The sequence below is a fragment of the Vicia villosa genome, linkage group LG5, assembly GCF_029867415.1.
Source record: "Vicia villosa cultivar HV-30 ecotype Madison, WI linkage group LG5, Vvil1.0, whole genome shotgun sequence".
Lineage (NCBI taxonomy): Eukaryota > Viridiplantae > Streptophyta > Magnoliopsida > Fabales > Fabaceae > Vicia > Vicia villosa.
Genome location: NC_081184.1, coordinates 282,121 through 302,092, shown reverse-complemented (window position 1 = coordinate 302,092; position 19,972 = coordinate 282,121). Strand labels below are relative to the sequence as shown.

At 32.4% G+C, this 19,972-nt stretch overlaps 1 protein-coding gene and 1 long non-coding RNA gene across 5 annotated transcripts; both read left to right on the top strand.

Moving 5' to 3' along the window:
• The first annotated feature begins 1,397 nt into the window (after nt 1-1,397).
• Nucleotides 1,398-19,523, top strand: LOC131601057 (beta-amyrin synthase-like). Of its 4 annotated transcripts, XM_058872777.1 has the most exons (16): nt 1,399-1,686; nt 1,838-2,023; nt 13,762-13,851; nt 13,934-14,131; nt 14,567-14,651; nt 15,553-15,719; nt 15,818-16,009; nt 16,123-16,236; nt 16,398-16,517; nt 17,057-17,179; nt 17,263-17,361; nt 17,507-17,563; nt 17,643-18,011; nt 18,255-18,335; nt 18,475-18,558; nt 19,310-19,523. In XM_058872777.1, exons 1-16 carry the CDS (start codon nt 1,486-1,488, stop codon nt 19,430-19,432), a joined length of 2,289 nt encoding a protein of 762 aa, XP_058728760.1. In that variant the 5' UTR covers nt 1,399-1,485; the 3' UTR covers nt 19,433-19,523. The 4 variants fall into 4 exon arrangements, with proteins under 4 accessions (XP_058728763.1, XP_058728760.1, XP_058728761.1 ...); XM_058872778.1 differs by lacking the exon at nt 13,934-14,131; XM_058872780.1 differs by lacking the exons at nt 13,762-13,851; nt 13,934-14,131 and having other exon boundaries at nt 1,398-1,686.
• Nucleotides 2,031-7,692, top strand: LOC131601058 (uncharacterized). The gene is made up of 2 exons (XR_009283573.1): nt 2,031-6,246; nt 7,324-7,692. It is a non-coding gene; the product is annotated as an uncharacterized LOC131601058 (long non-coding RNA).
• Nucleotides 19,524-19,972: the final 449 nt, after the last annotated feature.

Below are 19,972 nucleotides of genomic sequence, written 5' to 3'. Positions count from 1 at the left end.
AAGCGCTTGAAACTATCTACATCCACCACTTTAAGGTTTGCAAGAGTATTTGTCATGAAAAGATCTCTATGATGGGTTGCAAGAGCATAAAATTATTTGGGTTTAAGGTTTATGTTCTTAAATATTTCTTTGAGCAGAAAATCAGTCTAACCCTTTTTTTATATCAGAAACAAATGCAAATAAAATCCATTGAGAATATACATGCACCTAACATTTGATCTACCCCAAAATTCAATGATTCGGAGATCTAAAATTAAATTTTGAAAAAAATTTATTTTTATTTTAATATTTTATGTAAACAATGTAATATTTTGGATAAACAATGTAGTTTGTAAATAAATTAATTTATTAATATTTGTGTAAACAATGTAACGAGTTTTTTTATAAAAAAAAACAATTTATCTTACCCCTCGGTTTTATTGATAAACCAAGAGGTACAATGCGCTAGTTTTGAAAATAATACAAGTGCGCAAGTTGAGGTTCGAATCCATGTACAAATAACCTTATCTTTCGGTATTAAAAAAATCGAGGTATAAAATGACATATTTTTATATCGTCATTCGTTACCTCACTTCTGTAATCGAGTTGAAATATATTTTGTGTCCGAAAATAAATATGCTTTTTGTAATAGTGTTAAGACTCGTGCAAACTTAACTTGCATGGCGTTTTCACTCATTAAATTACAAATTGAGTTGTAACTAAATTTAGCTTGCATGGCGTTCTCACTCATTAAATTACAAATTGAGTTATAACTAAATTTGAGTTAGTTATCCTCAATAACAACCTACCTATGTACTCATGCACATATATATGATCTTGTTCTAATAATACTTAATAATATTTCCTCACCTAAAAAACATTTAAAATTAAAAATTAATATAATAGATTAAATTGACTAACAAAATAATTTTTTTAAAATTAAATTAAGAGATAAAAAATATTAAACATTTTTAAAATAAAAAATAAACACGATGGTGGATATGAGAATGACATTTTTATATAAAAATATGAGAATGAATCTGAACCATTAAATTGTAAAATAAATGGGAGAGATTATGTGTCAATCTTTTTTTCTCTTTCTTCCATTATTAAAGTAAATAATGGAGGAACCAATCGATAGTTGGTCTAGTAGTGATTGGCGCTAGACTTGATAGGTCGAATCACGGTTCGATCCCCTGCAACTGCGATCGGGAGGGGGCTAGAACCACTTGATGCCAGAACTGACCCCCGAACCGGACTATTTTTGTCATTTTCTATATATATATATATATATATATATATATATATATATATATATATATATATATATATATATATATATATATAAAATATTTTTTATTATAAGAAAATAAGTAAAATTGTATGTGTGGTCCAAAACGTAAGAAATAGTAGACTGAAAAGATAATGCTATAATTAGATGTAATTGAAATGGCTCTGTCCTCCTCATATTGAGTTCAACTACTTCTAAAAGAAATTTAAGAAAAGATGTGGAGGTTGAAGATAGGAGAAGGATGTAATGATCCATATTTATTCAGCACAAACAATTTTGTAGGAAGACAGACATGGGAGTATGATCCTGAAGCTGGTACTGAAGAAGAGAGAGCTCAAGTTGAAGAAGCTCGTCGTAATTTCTATGAAAACCGCTTCAAAGTAAAGCCATGCAGTGATCTCCTTTGGCGTTTTCAGGTAGCTACATACATATCGGACCGGTTACATTTGTTGCGTTGTAGTCGCATAAAGACTTATGCTATTTCGATTCATATAAGTGTTGCAACTTTGTTGATCGATTCCCGTCATCACGTGTGAATTAATCAAAATTTGTTGTTTATATTCTTAGGCGCTCAGAGAAAACAACTTCAAACAAACATTAGAGCGTGTGGTGATAGAAGAGAAAGAAGAGATAACATATGAGAAAGTTACAAGCACTATAAAAAGAGGAGCAAATCATCTAGCAGCATTGCAGTCCTCTGATGGCCATTGGCCTGCTCAAATTGCAGGTCCCTTGTTTTATCTTCCTCCTTTAGTAAGTATTCCCTCTATTTCTTTTAATTATATACATATGTTACTTTTATATGTATAAAGAACTTATGAATTATATTTCAAAATTATTCTTTATTAATAATTTGAAAGTTTAATTTAAATAAAGTTAAAGAAAAAAAGTAATAAATAGTTAAATTATTATTTGTATTAGCTTATACAAGATACTATAGATAAGTCAGTAAAAATAAACTACAAACTAGTGAAAATATAATGTTACTCAACCCAACTAGACTTTTTTTTAAATATAAACTTATAAATTATAGAGCAAATAGGAGATGCACGATGTAAAATAAATTTACACCATTATTCAATGAACGACGTGTATTCCACTAAATCATATTGATATTTTAAAATAATTTGGATAATTTACTAGATTGGTGATTTTTTATTAAACATATAGTGCATGTCCATTAAACTCTAACTTAAATTATAAGTAATAAAGTATAAGTTCAAAGTGTGGAATTGTAAAAAAAAAAAAACATTAGTTACAAATTATCATCCCTTATTCAAATATTTTTTTAAGCAAGATATATTGATGGGAGAACAAAAGTTCTCAAACTCACTTAGAAAAGAACGAGGTAAAATTCGACAAAAGAAATATTACACTCCAATTGAAACCTAAGATAAATAAAACAAAAGAATTTTGCTAAATTCGTAGAAGTTACAATTCGAATGGGTAATTTTCCCTATGAAAGACCATCTCCAAACTAAGGTATTATGTTCCGCACCACATCCAACATGTTCCAAACATCTTCCCTAAAAATAATACAATTCCTAAGAATCCATAAGCTCCAACAAGTTGTCAACCAAACACAACCTTTTTTGTCTCTTTTCACTTTTTTAAGCTTGCAAAATGAACACCCCCTTAAAAAACTCTCCTTGAAACTATCCGCCTCAAAATCAACAAAATCAATCCAAGCGGCGACCTCCTTCCAAACCAAACGAGATATACAAGACAACAATAAAGAATGGACAAAAGATTCGTCAACACGACTACAAAGAGCACAATAAAGATTGCTAGAAAGAGAGAATAAACCTCTAACAACCAATAAATCTCTAGTTGGTAACCTGTTGATGAAACACCTCCATCCAAAGGCTTTAATTTTTTGAGGCACTTCCATCTTCCATACCAAAGCAAATGCCTTACAGACTGAACGGTATTAGCTCTCCACTCGATTGTATCTCGGTCACCCATGGTAGGAGCAGCGTGCCGCATCAGATGCCGAAGCCGTAGAATATCGCCAGCAACATCTGGGCAATCGCGGACAGGGATGCCGAAGTCTCCCCAAAACCACTCACCGCGATTCAAACCTCTCATTCCTCCAACTGAAATTTCCTGCGGGTTTGAAATAGAAAACAAAGAAGGGGAAAAAATCTTTAAGGCAACCAAATTTAAACCATACAGAGTGTCAAAAAGAAGTATAGTGACCGTTTCCAAAAATGAAACTACAATTCATAATGAAAGCATCCTCCGGAAAATTATTCGCCAAAGATAAAATATTCATCCACCAAGACGATTTGGGATTCCTACTTTTAGGATTTCCCCCTCCCAGTGCCGGCCTTTAGCAGGAGCAGCAAGGGCTGCAGCGCTGGGCCCCAAAATTTTGGGGGCCCATTTTTTTTTTTTATTAAAACAATACCTTTTACACCTGTTTTTTATAAAATAGGTATTAAATAATTATTCTTTTGAAAACATTTTACACCGAATTTTTAAAGGCAGGTGTAAAATAATTTTTATTTTCACAATTTAGGTATAAATTTTTATTTTTTTGGGCCTTTTTTAAAATTTATAACAGGGCCCCCGGCTTGTTTGGGTCGGCCCTGCCCCCTCCACTCACCACTTGCAAATTGATATCGTCCTAACGAGTCTTCAAAACATTGCACCACAAAGCTTTCTCTTCTTTTAATATCCTCACCTCCATTTATGAAGAAGAGACATATTAAAATCTCATTTTCTTCTAATCGCGAGACCAACTTTTACAATGGGAAGGCAAACTTTCTTCAAACTCGCCCAATGGATCTTTTTGCAACCCTCTGGACCACCCCAAAGGAAATTACTTTGGATACTTGTAATCTCCTTAACAATTTTCACCGACGCTTTATAAAAAGAGAGAGTGAAAATGCCAAGACTACTCAAAATTGATTTAAGGAGTGTAATCCTCATACCTAAACTAAGGACACGCCCCTTCCAACTCGATAACCTCTTCTTCATCTTGGATATAAGTCCCTTCCATGAAGAAATCCTCCTAGGACTGGACACAATAGGAATTCCAAGAAAAATAAACTCATTATCTTCCAACCTACAAGAAAGGAAAAAGGAAGCAACCTCCAAAAAGTTAGAATTAATGTTGATGCCAATCAACTTGCTTTTGTGGTGATTAATGCCTAAACTCGAGACAAACTCAAAACCCCTCAAGATCGATTTAATTAACCGAATATAATTCTAATTACCATCTCCCACCAAAAAATTTTCATCTGAGAATTGAAGAACGTCGATGAAATATTTATCATTAATGTCATAACTCGCGAAATCTCTATTCTCCACGGCCTTGCTAACTAACCCCTTTAAGCCTTCCACCACTAATACGTTATTCTTATTATGATTTTAAAAATTCTTTAGTATTCGATCAAGATTAATGACTATAAATGTTTTTTTTATAAAACTATAAATGTTTTTTGTGTTTAGAATAATAATGAAGATTTATTTTTTAATTGGTGTCATTTTTTATATGTTATATTCAACCAATTGATAAAGTTCAAGTGAGTGATAAACTTCATTATGGGTGAATTATTTAAGAGTATCCGAGTTTTAATCCAAATTGAAAGTTTCTTTGAAAAAATTTAACTTATTGTCATGAAATTGAGATGTTGAGTCACATCAAGATTTTTTCTTTCTAAAATTCTCGATAATATATCAACCACACCAAAAATAATAATGTGTAGAAAAAAACAATGTCAGTCGAAATTAATAGGCTAAACAAAAAATAACATGTCAAACATTATAAGCAAATCCATAATAAGTAAAAGAGAGATTAAAGTTGAGGCAAAAAAAGATTTTTTTTATCTAATTTGATCAAACTGATCTACTCTAGGGAGAGATAAGCTCTCTGACTCAATATACTTCTAAAATTTGTTAAAAATATTAGGAATGAATTATAAGAAAATAGTCTCTCAAGTTCTCAAAATCAAATCATATATTTTATATCTAAGTGTTTCTCAATCTCTTCTAGTCTCTATATTGAATCACATAAATTCAAGATGATTAAAAGTGGTTTAAAACCCCCTTAGATACCTTAAAATGTTTCTCCAATTTATAGAACTGCAATGATTTTCTACCCTTGCCTCTCTAGCTAGAATGATCACATCTCTCATTTGTCTTTTTCTCTTAACAAACAAAAGTGGTAAAAATACATATTTATAACTGTTGAAACCTAAAATACGTATTGAACCATGCAAATATGCCAGTATAGAACATGATGATAATCAACTCACACATCACCAACTAACTTGAAAATCTATTAGAAAGTTGTTAGTTAGTTGTTAGAATTAGTTACACACTAAAAGTTCCAATATGGTGTGATAGGATCTAGCTTTCTTATGGTGCAATTCACCGTGATTGTATATAAGAACCTCGCTTGTAATTCTTCTTCAATGAGAATCCGCCATTATCATGTTCATTTTGATTTCTCAATATGGTATCAAGCCCTAATCAATGAATAAACTTCATCTTCTCATTCGATCCTCATCTTGCAATTGAAGTTTTCTTTAATTTTTTTCAAAGTTTCTCTCTTCTTCATCATTTTTTCTTGATGATTTCTATTATTTGTTGTTTCTGCACCCATATTGTTGGTGTTCACTCAGTTTTTCTTTCATCATCTGACTCAAAGTTTCGCATCTGATTTTGTTGATTTTCATCATCTTCCTCATCGATCCAACATGCCTCCGCGTATAGCACCAAATTCCAAGCTTGATCTTGATTCGATTTACTATATCCATCTGACTGAATGTCCCAATTCAGTCACCATTACTCCAAAGCTCGATGGATCTAACTACCTCACTTGGAACAGATCCATGCAACGTGCACTGGGAGCTAAGAACAAGTTGAAGTTCATTGATGGATCCACTAAAACTCTAGATGAAGATCACCTCAGTTTTGATCAGTGGCAACTATGCAATCATCTCATCCTTTCATGGATCATCAATTAGGTTAGTTAAAAAATCTCTTCAACTATTCTTTTTCATGAAAATTTTGTTAATGCTTGGAACGACTTGCATGAACGTTTTCCAAAGTTGAGTGTGTTAGAATCTTGACTTTGTGTTCTACCATCAACAATCTGAAGCAATATTCCAAATCTGTTATGGAGTAATTTCTTAAGATTAAATGACTATGGGAAGAAATCAATTCTCATAGACATTTGCCTATATGCACATGTGCTCACAGATGTCAATGTAATGCAGTACGTAAAGCTCAAGAACATAGGTTTCAAGAGAAAGCTATTCAATTTATCAATGGGTTAAATGATAACTTTTATGTTGTCAGAACTCAAGTCTTGATCATGGATCATCTAGTATTTATGAATCACATTTACTCTCTTGTGGTTCAAGAGGAAGTTCGCCACAAGAATCTTACACCAGTCGATGATGCCTCTATTTTGGTAAATGCTACTCAAAGATCCGATTACAAGCATAAGGGCGGACTTCACAACACCAAAAGTGCTCCTAGGGTTTGTACTTTCTGCAATAGGACTGGAAACACAGTTGATTTCTTCTATAAAAAACATGATCATCCCAACTTTAACAAAAATAAATCATTTGTGAATGGAAGTCAAGTTGAAAACTCTTCAACTGATACTAATCAAGATATTTCTATTGCAAGCAGCCAGATGCCTACCTCTCAAGCTCAATATGAACAACTCATTAGGTTGTAACAAAATTTTCTACTTCCAGCACCAATTAAGTTTCCACTAGCCAAATTTCAAATGATCAACTTTCAGGCATTGTTTGTAACGTTTCTTATCACATAAGTAATTTCCCTCATACATGGATCTTATATTCTGGTGCAAATGACCATGTATGCTCATCTTTGAACTTATTTAGCTCATACTACATAATTAAAATTATTGAAATCACCCTTCCTAATGGCAATTGTTCAATTTGTTGGTAATGTTAGCTTCACACTTGTCTTATACCTTAACCATGTACTCTATGCACCAGAATTCAAATTGAATCATATTTCAATTTCAATATTGTGTTTTAACTTGAAATGCTTTGCCAAATTTTCAGTTGATCAATGTACATTGCAGTAAATGAATACAATGAGGATGATTGGGTTTGATAGCCAAGAGAATGGATTCTATATTTTGCAAGTAATGGACACTCATTCTAAAGATTCCAGTCCCTTTCACCAAGCTCATCACCAACTCAAGTCCTCACCATAAACCAAATCATTTCATTCCAGTAATACTTTTTCTCCACCACATGTCCAAAATATTGTAATTCCCAAGTCAGCCTTGTGGCACTTTAGGCTATGACTTGTATCTTCTAAGAGAATAGCTCAAATGTCTAAAATGTAATCTTCATTTGATTTTGATAATAATGCCACATGTGATATTTGTCATTTGGAAAAGCAAAGAAATTTGTCTTATCATTCAAGTAACTCTGTTGCTTCTCACAAATTTGAGCTTTTACACTTTTATATTTGGGCACCCTTGTTTATCCCATCCATACACAATCATATATACTTTTTAACCATTCTTGAGTTCATGTTACATCAATTTTATGCTACATCAATTTCCAAATAAGTTCATGTTACATCAATTTTATACATCTAAGGGCATTATGTAACACCCCAAATTCTATGCTAAACAAATAAGGCATACATTTGCATAAATCAGAGTAAAGAAGCACGCATCTCACGAGGGCGTTACACATATTTCACAATAAAATAACATTTTATCTTTAAACATGCAATGGTCATTTCCAAATAACACGGGATTTAAAACAACATGCAAAACCACAGCGGAATAATCATCTCATCAGATAAATGGTAAAATCGGATGATTCCCATACATCATCCACCATGTGTTACATATGACTAGAGCATAAATGACTACTTAGTTACGACACTTTACAAGAGATCTAAATCTTTAAGTTAAGCCTCATTCGAAGCACCAATATCCTCAAAAACCTGCGCGTTACCAACAAAGGGCAACATTCAAACAGAAGGGTAAGAATTCAAATTATTATAGAACACATAATAATGGGAAATGTAAAACACAATAAGAATACATTTCAAGAATTCATCACTCTTCACATAAACATGCATCATATCCAATTAATCAAGATTCACATGTTCATGTTATACAACCTAGCTCATTCAACTCCACATAATCAAACATGATTACTAAACAATGTACATAATCATATTTCACCAACATATAGATTCTAAGTACATATCCTTTTCGACAATATTCACGAATTAAAAATTATATTCAAACATAATCATATTCTAAATATACAAGTTATCTTCCCATAATCACGTATACATGTTTTTCCAAATATATAGACATGTACAAAATTTACCGATGTATCACAAGTATGAACATATATCACCAAATGCACATATTCATCTCTATCCCAATTTATAAAACATAATAGAGTATATTTACATCATTGGAATCATGTCATTAGTATCACAAGTATACATGTTATCACCTCTCTTACCACATGTATCATCATCAATCAAACATGATTCACATATCCACATATACACATATATCATTAGTACATATAATTTCACATCTACATCATGTATGTTCAATTACATATATCACAATCATAACACAACAACCATTCATATCAAATGAATCACCAAATTCACTTATCACATCTCATACACACATAACAATCACATAATTGCATATATTCAAACATCACATGACACCAATGTGACTCAATGCAATACATATGACTCTATGCATGTGGTACCCAATGTGAACCCAACGTTTCACCACTTTCCGATTCAATATCTAGAATCCAAGCCACACTTCTGATCCGGACAAGATCGAAGCCACTACGCCTATTTCCAATTAAGGATCAATGTCTCATTTGTGAACCCAAAGTTTCACCACCTCTATTTCCAATCGAGGATCAAAGTTAACCATGTAAATCCAAGTTTTACTGCTTATATTTCAAAGCCAACCATGAATGCATGTACAATTATTTCAACACATATGCAATTAAGATTATTCACACAAATCTTAACATATTGTATACCTCAATAATTCACACATTGAATTATCCACCAATTGTACAAGATTCACATAACAAAATAGCAATTGCAACAAGGCATAACAACCATCATAGATCCAATCACAAACATCATGAATATATCTACACAAAGTATTCCAACAATTGTTATTCATCACATACCAAAACATAACGCACATAAGACAATTACATTTTATTCCACATAATAACATCATAATTAATCAATTGATTGCAATTCAATTATATACCATCATATAGAACATTACAATAGCTTCCTAACGCTTCGAACGACGCATAAAACGGAGTTACGGATCAAAAGTTATGGTCTTTATAAAATCTGTCAAAATGGAAATCTTCAAGTAGACGCAAGGGATTCATAGGTCGACGCATGGATGTTTTCTACCCCTCTCGGGTTAGCTCAAGTCGACTCATGACTCGACGCAAGGAATTCTACAGGTCGACGCACAAGACTCATAGGTCGACGCATGCTGAAGGAAAATGGATTTTATACCTTTTTGGGTTGCTCAGGTCGACTCATGCTTCTGTGTAGGTCGACCTACACTGCGTAAGAACTCAGAAGTCACCATTTTTATTTCCAATTCCCCTCATACAACAACCACTAACCCTCATACAATTTATACATCAATTGATAGCATTTTAGCACACATATAAGGTTCCTAAACATTTTTCTAACCATGGGTCATCCATACAACACATTGAACATGAACAAATAATAAAATCCAATTGATTTCACATAAACCCTAACACTTTTTAAATTCATGAAATTGAAAAATATAAAGCATACACAACATTACCCAATCATATAAACTATAAGAACTTGGATTGCAACCCTTACCTCTTAATTTTAATCCACCCTCTTGAAGAATCTACCTCCCTTTTCTCTTTCTTCTATTCCTCTCTCTTTCTCCTCTTTTCCAAAATGAAAGTTATGAAAATACTTCTCTAAAACCCTAACCATCTCACTATCCATCTTTTCTCAATTGGGCTTAACCCACAATCTTTCTAACATCATAATTATAACACTTAGGCCCAATTAGTTATATTATTCTAATAACTCAATTAACCTAAATAACACAATTACATACATAATCAAATATTCAAATAATTATTATATCACATAATAACTAAATAAATAAATAATTATTAAAAACACCAAATAATATAATTACTAATATAATTAATAATCAGGTTTGAATCTTTATGTTATACATCTACACTCCAAGCTCATAGAACTAGGCTAGATCCTCGAGCTAGGAAATTTATATTCCTAGGATATATACCTGTTATGAAAGGTTACATATTACTTGAATTTCATACCAATGAGATATTTGTATTCATAATGTCATTTTTCATGAGCATATCTTACCATACAAATCCACCAACTAAACATTACACACTTCATGATCATATTTCTTGTCCAAACCTGATAAAAGCTTACTGAGCATGCCATATCAAATGGTCATGCCATATCCATCTCACCTCAAATTACAATTGACCAACCTAACACAGAACCACATGATGATACATTTAACACTCCCACACTATCATCACCTGACCAATCTCCCTACAGTAACACAATTATTATACCTAACATCATTGATGAACAACCTACATACACAAATCCGACCACCTTTTACTTTAGAAACCGATCCACTTTCTACTTTAGAAACTGATGTTCATGAACCACCACCTCCTATAACCTCTTCTAGAATGAGACATCATCCCTCTTACCTACAAGATTATATTCTCTTACTACTTCAAATCAAGCTTCTAAAGGTATTCTTTATCTATTGTTAAATTACATTTCACATGAATATTTGTCACCTTCAAATTCCCATTATGCATTGTTTTTGGCTTCCAACATTGAACCTAAAACATACACTGAGCCATCAAACATGAGTGTTAGAAGCAAGCCATGCAACTTGAACTTTCAGCCCTTGAAAAAACTAGCACTTGGAAGATTGTTGATCTCCCACCGGGTGTTAAGCCAATAGGTTGCAGATGGTTTTACAAGATTAAATACCTTGTTGATGGTTTTATTGACAGATTTAAGGCACGGTTAGTAGCTAAGGGATATAATTAGATCGAGGGACTTGATTACTTTGATACCTACTCACCAATTGCCAAAATCACTACTATGAGAACCATCATTACCTTAGTTTCATGCAAACAATGTCATACACATCAACTCAATGTAAATAATGTGTTTTTGCGTGGAGAAATTGAAGAGAATGTGTATATGATAATCCCTCATGGAGTTTCCACAAGCAAGTCTAACCAAGTTTGTAAGCTTGTTAAATCCTTATATGTACTTAAACAAGCTAGTAGAAGATGGTACGAAAGGCTCACAATATTCCTTGTTGAGCATCATTACAAACAAGCTACTTCAGAGCATTCACTTTGTGAAGGCCAACAACAATTCCATCACAATATTACTGGTTTATGTTAATGATGTGATCTTAATAGGTTATGATCTAAATGAGTTTCATTAGATCAAATCAACTTTGGATAATACATTCAAAATCAAAGACCTGGGAAAGTTAAAATATTTTCTAGGTAAAAAAGTAGCTCATTCCAAAGAAGGTATCCTTCTCTACCAAAGATGATATTGCCGCGACTTAATAGATGATTCTGGATTTCTCGATTGCAAACCTGTTTCAACACCATCTGATCCTACTATGAAGTTAAGGCAAGATTCGAGCACTCCTTACCATGATGTTCTTTCCTATAGAAGACTCATGGTGAGGTTATTATACTTGAATGCAACACGACCAGACAACACATTTTGTACACAACAATGAAGTCAATTTCTGTCAAATCCAACAATCACTAACTTCAAAGCATCTTGTAGAGTTTTAAAGTATCTCAAAACATGTCCAGCTCGAGGCATCCTTCTTCCTAAAGATTCAGCATTGTAGTTACATGGTTACTCAGATGTTGACTGGGCAGGTTGCATTAATACCCGCAGGTCCATATCTAGCCAATGTTTCTTTCTTGGTCGATCCCTTATTTCACGGAGAACAAAGAAGCAATTGATTGTGTCACGTTCCTCATCCTAAGTTCAATATAGAGCCCTTACATCTGCCACATCTGAACTTTATTGGCTCTTATACCTCATAAAAGATATGCATGTCACATGTACTAAAACTCCTGTTATCTAATGTGACAATCAAAGTGCGCTATACATTGCCTCGAATCTCGTCTTTCATGAACGCCCAAAACACTTGGAAATCGAATGTCACATTGTTAGAGAGAAGCAAAGCCAATGAGTCTTAAAACTACTTTTTGTTAAGTCCAAAGACCAGCTTGTAGATTTATTCACAAAATCTCTTCATCCTCAACCATTTCATGCTTTATTAGTCAAGTTAAAGATGATAAACATCTATCTACCTTCAACTAGTGGGGGGATATTGAACCATGCAAATCATGTCAATCTATAACATGATGATAATCAACTCACACATCACCAACTAACTTGAAAATCTGTTAGAATGCTATTAGTTAGTTTTTAGAATTATTTACACATTAAAAGCTCCAATATGATGTGTTAGGGTCTAGCTTTCTTATGGTTCAAGTCACCGTGATTGTATATAAGAACCTAGCTTGTAACTATTCTTCTTTAATGAGAACCCACCATTATCATGATCATTTTAATTTCTCAATAATACACTCATCACCGAACAGATCATCAAACCAACCTATCTCGAGATATCCGACCTTCTTGGACCATCCTCGTTCGATAGCCATCGAGTTGTTACAAACCTTCAAAGCTCTATCACCGTCACTAGCAGGGCTTTGGCCACCGCCTCTATCAACTTTTGCAAACTCCCACAGATGTTTGGCCGATGCTATGACGCCAACCACCGCAACTCGACGATGAACCTAGTCAATTTATTGCATGCGGTTCCAGCACCATCGAGCACTACCACCGTCGACTTATAGTCAGCTCTTCGGACCGTCACCCTGAGACTTTGACGCCTTCGTCGACTTTCCTAATACTTTTTGTAGTTTTGATTTCTGATAGTTTCGAAATATGTTTTTCTTCTCTTTTTACTTAAGATTTTGAGGTACACTTTCACACTTATCTTTCAACTATATAATTAATTAATAGAATCTAATTTAAAAACTAAAGATTTAAAACTAAAATAATAATTTCAAAGAAAAAATTACACATTAATACAATTTTTATTGAATACTAGTATAAAAACACTTTATATAACTTTTTCAAAAAATATAATTTATATTATTATAGTTGTATAGAATTTAATCACTTTATTATTTCCTACAAGAGGAACATAAGTGAAAATTATTTTAAAAAATTCAAGTCTTTTAAATTCATGTTCATTTAGTAATTTTGATAAAACTATATTGTATACTAATCAATATTAATTTTATGGAATGCTATAATATTAATTAGTTTTCTATCTCTAGGTTTTTTGTCTGTACATTACAGGACATCTTGATTCGGTTTTTTCACAAGAGCATCGCAAAGAAATTCTTCGATACATATATTCTCATCAGGTACACTTGATCATTCAATTTAACAACACCTTCATCTATTTGACTATAATGCGGAAAACTATAATAATTGTTTCATTTGAAGAATGAAGATGGAGGGTGGGGACTTCACATAGAGGGTCAGAGCACTATGTTTTGTACCACACTCAACTATATATGTTTGCGAATTTTTGGACAAAGCCCAGATGATGGTCAAAAAAATGTTTGTGCTAGAGCAAAACATTGGATTCGCCAACACAATGGAGTAACACATATACCTTCGTGGGGGAAAATTTGGCTTTCGGTAGGTATCATTTTTTATGTAATATTAAAAAAATTCAAAAAACTAATTTATATTATTAGTTGAGGATCTAAGATCTTACGCTTGAGAGTGTGAACTAATAGAATTCAATTCTAAAAATATATTTAACTTATACAATTAAAAAACTTAAATATAAAGATTATAAAATATTAATACATTATATTTAATGTATTAATACTTTACAATCTTAAATTTTAAATTCATGAGAAAGTCGTCAATGTGAAGAGATGTGTATATAAGAAAATTTTAAATTTGAATATAGACGAGACAATTACATCTAATATTTCACTAGATTCAAAATAGAAAAATTATTTAGAGGGACTATAAATACAATTTTTGTGTGTGAATATTACGAGAAGTTCTTAAAATTACGACACATATAAGTAGACATTAATTTGAATGTGCTCTTTTTTATAGATACTTGGTATTTTTGAATGGTGCGGAACCAACCCAATGCCACCTGAATTTTGGATCCTTCCTTCATTTCTTCCTGTCAATCCAGGTTTAATTCATTGATTATGTTATGAAAATCTTTATGCAACAATACATATATAAAATTAACTAATATTGAATATATAATGTTTAATTCTTGAATTTAGAGTTTATTTTATCTCATTTTCATCATAATTAATTATAGCTAAAATTGTTGAGAATAAATACAAGTCTGAGTGTGGATAATAGTCTCATGGAAATGCATGTGGTGACTTGAGCATATATAAGTGGGAGAACCCACTCACCTATCACCTTAAGGTTTTATGTGGATAAGTGGTGTGTCTCCCGCAAAGGTGTGTTGCTCAACGGAATGTCCCAGAATTTAACAATGCTCCCGAACTCGACCCTCCCCCGATTGTTGCGCTAACAAATGGTATCTTGATCCGTTGGTTCAAGAAAGGGACCGGTTTACTTATATTGAAAGTATCTCCACATGGTCGTTGATATGTGTTCCGCATGTGCGTAGAGAGTCTCGTGTGTCCATCGGCGGCACAAGTGTATGTGGAAGAAGAGTTTGCACTTGAGGGGGGCATTGTGGACTCACACTTGAGGGGGAGTGTTGAGAGTAAATACAAGTGTGAGTGTGGATAGTAGTCCCACATTGAAAATGCATGTGGTGACTTGAGCATATATAAGTGGGAGAACCCACTCACTTATCCCCTTAAGGTTTTAGGTGGAGAAGTGGTGTGTCTCCCACAAAGGTGTGTTGCTCGAGCGGAATGTCCCAGAATTTAACAATGCTCCCGAACTCGATCCTCCCCCGATTGTTGCACTAACAAAAATGTGGTGTTAATGTCGATGGGTGTACATGCCTATGTCTTACTTGTATGGAAATGAACTATTGCATATACAGTGTTTGATACTTGAATTGAGAGTTTGATCTATCTCATTTTCATAATAATTAATTATAGCTAAAATGTGGTGTTATTGCCGATCGGTGTACATGCCTATGTCTTACTTGTATGGAAAGAGGTTTGTGGGTCCAATCACACCACTCATCTTACAGTTGAGAGAAGAACTCCATACTCAACCATACAAAAAAATTAATTGGAGGAAAGCACGTCATTTATGTTCATCGGTGAGAGTCGTCATCTTTAAGTAACAAAAATGTGTGAATTTGCATATCCTCTTTAATATGATATGATAGGAGGGATAATGATCCATTTTATTTGACAGGAAGATCTTTATTATCCACATCCATTCATACAAGATTTGATGTGGGATAGCTTGTACTTATTCATTGAGCCGCTTCTAACTCGATGGCCTTTCAATAACTTAGTAAGAAAGAAAGCACTTGAAGTTACAATGAAGCATATTCATTACGAAGATGAGAATAGTCGATACCTAACTCTTGGATGTGTGGAAAAGGTAAGTAGCATGGAAGTTACACATATTGATTATATAAATGTATTCATCAACTAAATAAAAATTAGCTTTTTAGTTTCATTCAAATATGATATTAACATGTATATATTTATCAGGTTCTATGTATGCTTTCTTGTTGGGTGGAAGATCCAAATGGAGATGCTTTCAAAAAGCATCTAGCAAGGATATCAGACTACTTGTGGATTTCAGAAGATGGAATGACTATGCAGGTCTCTCTCTATTTTATATATATATATATATATATATATATATATATATATATATATATATATATATATATATCTTTCTCTCTCTATTATATATAATTAACATTTTTTATTTAATTGATATGATACATTGACTAAATAATTTTTCTATCAATATAATGCAGAGTTTTGGTAGTCAAGAATGGGATGTTGGATTGGCCATTCAAACTTTGCTTGCCACAAATCTAGTGGAAGAAATCGGACCGACACTTGCCAAGGGACGTGACTTCATTAAGAAATCGCAGGTATGTTTAATTTTGATGAAAAATTATGACATAAATAATCACTTTGTTTTCTCCCTTAGTAAAGTTTCAAATGAACAAAGTTTATCCTTATTCATAAAATAGTTAATGAGATATTTGAGAGCCCTTTTATTCGCACATTTATTTAACCAACAAAATCAAAATTAAGTAAATAGAGGCTAATTTGCTAATTTATCTATTTTTAAAAATATATATTAAAGAATGTATCATATAATTAATACTACATGCATCACTTTCAATTCAATATATTTTATTTTGTATTTATGATAAAGGTGAATAGACCAATGCATGATGACAGGTGTTTGAGTAAAAATATTTTTCTCTTTCTTTCATTTTTAAAACTTTCTTGATTTTTCTACATTGCTTGATAAGGTAATCTATTTTAGGATAGAGAAAGTAATAAGAATATTTACAAATTATGGTACCTTCATTTTTTATTATATAGGTAGTGGTCATAGAGCCTTGGAACAGTTTGTGTGTTGTCTTTATCTTGCAATGTTACTGATAGTTGTATGTCATAGATTACGGAGAATCCTTCTGGAGATTTTAAGAGTATGCATCGTCATATTTCTAAAGGTTCATGGACTTTCTCTGATAAAGACCACGGATGGCAAACTTCTGATGGAACTGCAGAAGGTTTAAAGGTAACTAATAATAACTTTGTTAATAATCTTTCTCAATTACTATAAATTTATATTAATAAAGGTAACACTCTTGGGTGTTTCAGTGTTGTCTACTTTTATCAATGTTACCTTCAAAGATTGTGGGGGAAAAGATGGAAACCGAAAGGTTAATTGATTCTGTCAATCTCTTGATGTCACTTCAGGCAAGTACTATTAAATTTATTTCTGTATAATTCTAATTAATTACTTAGTTAATTTCTAGCTTTTCAAGTTTCTATGTGATCTTTAATAAGAAAACTCGAAGGTTGTGAAAATGAATATGATGATTAATTTTTTATCTGTTTGTAGGGTAAAAATGGGGGTTTGGCAGTCTGGGAGCCAACAGGAGGTCAAGAATGGTTAGAGGTTGTGTTGATATAAACTCATTCATTGATGAACTTCATAATTAGAAGAAAAAATAATTAGTTTTGTTATTTATTTGCAGCAACTCAATCCCATTGAATTTTTAGCGGATATTGTAATTGAACATGAATATGTTGAATGCACTGGAACCGCAATTCAAGCTTTAGTTCTATTCAAGAAGCTACATCCATCGTATAGGAAGAACGAAATAGAAAATTTCATTATCAATGCAGTCCGATTTCTTGAAGATGCACAAAAAGAAGATGGTTCATGGTATGGAAACTGGGGAATTTGCTTTACATATGGATCTTGGTTTGCTCTTGGTGGTTTAGCAGCTGCTGGAAATACTTACACCAATTGTGCTTCTATTCGCAAAGGTGTTGAATTTCTTCTCGCAATGCAGGGAAAAGATGGTGGATGGGGGGAGAGCCATCTTTCATGCCCAAAAAAGGTACCTAAGTGTGTATTTACTACTCTTTCCGGCCTTATTTATAAGCAAAGATTCTCTCTTTAGGTTCATTGAATAATGAATGTATCTTGTCTTTAATGTAGACTAGATACATTCATTATTCAATGAACCTAGAAAGAGAATTTTTACATATAAATAAGGCCGAAGTAGTATTAATTAGTTACCACTTATTCGCCCAAATGAGTTGACAATAATGATGATGTCTTACTAAATAATTAAATGTAGATGTATGTACCTCTTGAAGGAAGTCGATCAAATGTCGTACAGACTGCATGGGCTCTTATGGGTTTAATTCATGGTGGTCAGGTTTGATTTAATTGTTTGTCCGTGTGATTATATATCTACATCGTCATGAATTAAAAATCAAAATACTAATTTATTGCCATAACTAACTACCAATGAGTATGTAAATAAGTTTTCTCTTCCTACTAATTCTTATGTACAGGCAGAGAGAGACCCTAATCCTCTTCACAATGCTGCAAAATTGCTCATCAATTCCCAGTTAGAAAATGGTGATTGGCCTCAACAGGTTCTTCTCAATCTTTTGATATTTATTAGAAAAATGTTAGTTTAAACACACTTACATCCACCTTACACTTTGATAGACAAAAAATAGACATATTGAAATGATAACAAGAAAGGAAGTGTTGAATAAGTGTTTTAGGCTTTGTTTGCAAGTTTGGAGGGGGGTGGAGGGGAAGGCTTCCAAAAACAAAAATTTTAAAAAATATAGAAAAATATTTGACATTTTTTGAAAAAATAATTTTGTTTAGAATGATAAAAGAGTCATTTTCATTACTAAATTTTTAATTTTCAGAATACTATAACAACCTAAAACATATTTGGAAAATTTATGTAAGCCCTCCAAAACCCTCATTCAATACAATTTTTGAGTTCCCCATTTTATGGGGTTTTGGTGTTATTAATAAAACCAAACCCTCCAAAACCCTCCTACTCAAAATCTTTCTATTCTTTTCACCCAATCCTTCCTATTTCCAAAGTCCTCCCATCCCTTCCTCTCCAAACTTGCAAATAAAGCCTTAGAGTTAGGAGTATCAAAAGTTCATTAATGTATTTAATAGTATGCTTCTTATTTATACTTAACTCACAATATAAAACTTTATATATATATATATATATATATATATATATATATATGTGTGTGTGTGTGTGTGTGTGTGTGTGTGTGTGTGTGTGTGTGTGTGTGTGTGTGTGTGTGTGTGTGAGTGTTAGTTAAAATGTCTATCTCATATTATTATTATTTTTCCATCTTATTTCAGGAAATAACAGGAGTAGTCTTGAGAAATTGTATGTTGCACTACCCAATGTATAGGGATATTTATCCATTATGGGCTCTAGCTGAATACCGTAGACATGTTCCATTACCTTCCGTTGCATTTTAACTGATAAGTTATTTTGTGGACACAAAAATGACAAATCCAAACAAATAAACCAAGAATTAGTCAAATAAAATCCATCAATTTATTCGGTCAAGACTATTTCCCACATATATTGTTGAAGTTTTCATTCATATTACTTATATGTTGATAGTTGTGATCTTCCATGTTTTGATTTCTAACCAATTTCCCTTTTTATAATGCCAATTTGATTTAGTGTTTGTAGACAATAAACTCACGTTTTAAGATCTTCAATATGATTTCTCATATATGAAGCATGTTTGGTTTTCTTTTCTCAAATTGATCCAGTATTTAAAAATTGATTTATCATAAGCTCTAAATCCTAACTTCTAAATTAACCCCAAATTAATGCTTCCTTTATTTTCCTTGTTAGAAGATGGTATTCATGAGAAAGAGATGGAGAATATAGATTAGAGAGACTAGAGAGTTTGTTAGAGAAACTGAAAATAGTTCGTTATTGATTTCAGTTTACAAAGTGGTTATTTATAGTTGGTTATAATAGCCAACTCTTAATTGAATTCCTAA

Coding starts and splice junctions, on each gene's coding strand:
- LOC131601057 (XM_058872777.1), top strand. CDS start 1,486: ATGTGGAGGTTGAAGATAGGAGAAGGATGTAATGATCCATATTTATTC. Junction 1,687..1,837: donor ATCTCCTTTGGCGTTTTCAG/GTAGCTACATAC, acceptor TTATATTCTTAG/GCGCTCAGAGAAAACAACTT. Junction 14,652..15,552: donor ATTTCTTCCTGTCAATCCAG/GTTTAATTCATT, acceptor AATTAATTATAG/CTAAAATGTGGTGTTATTGC.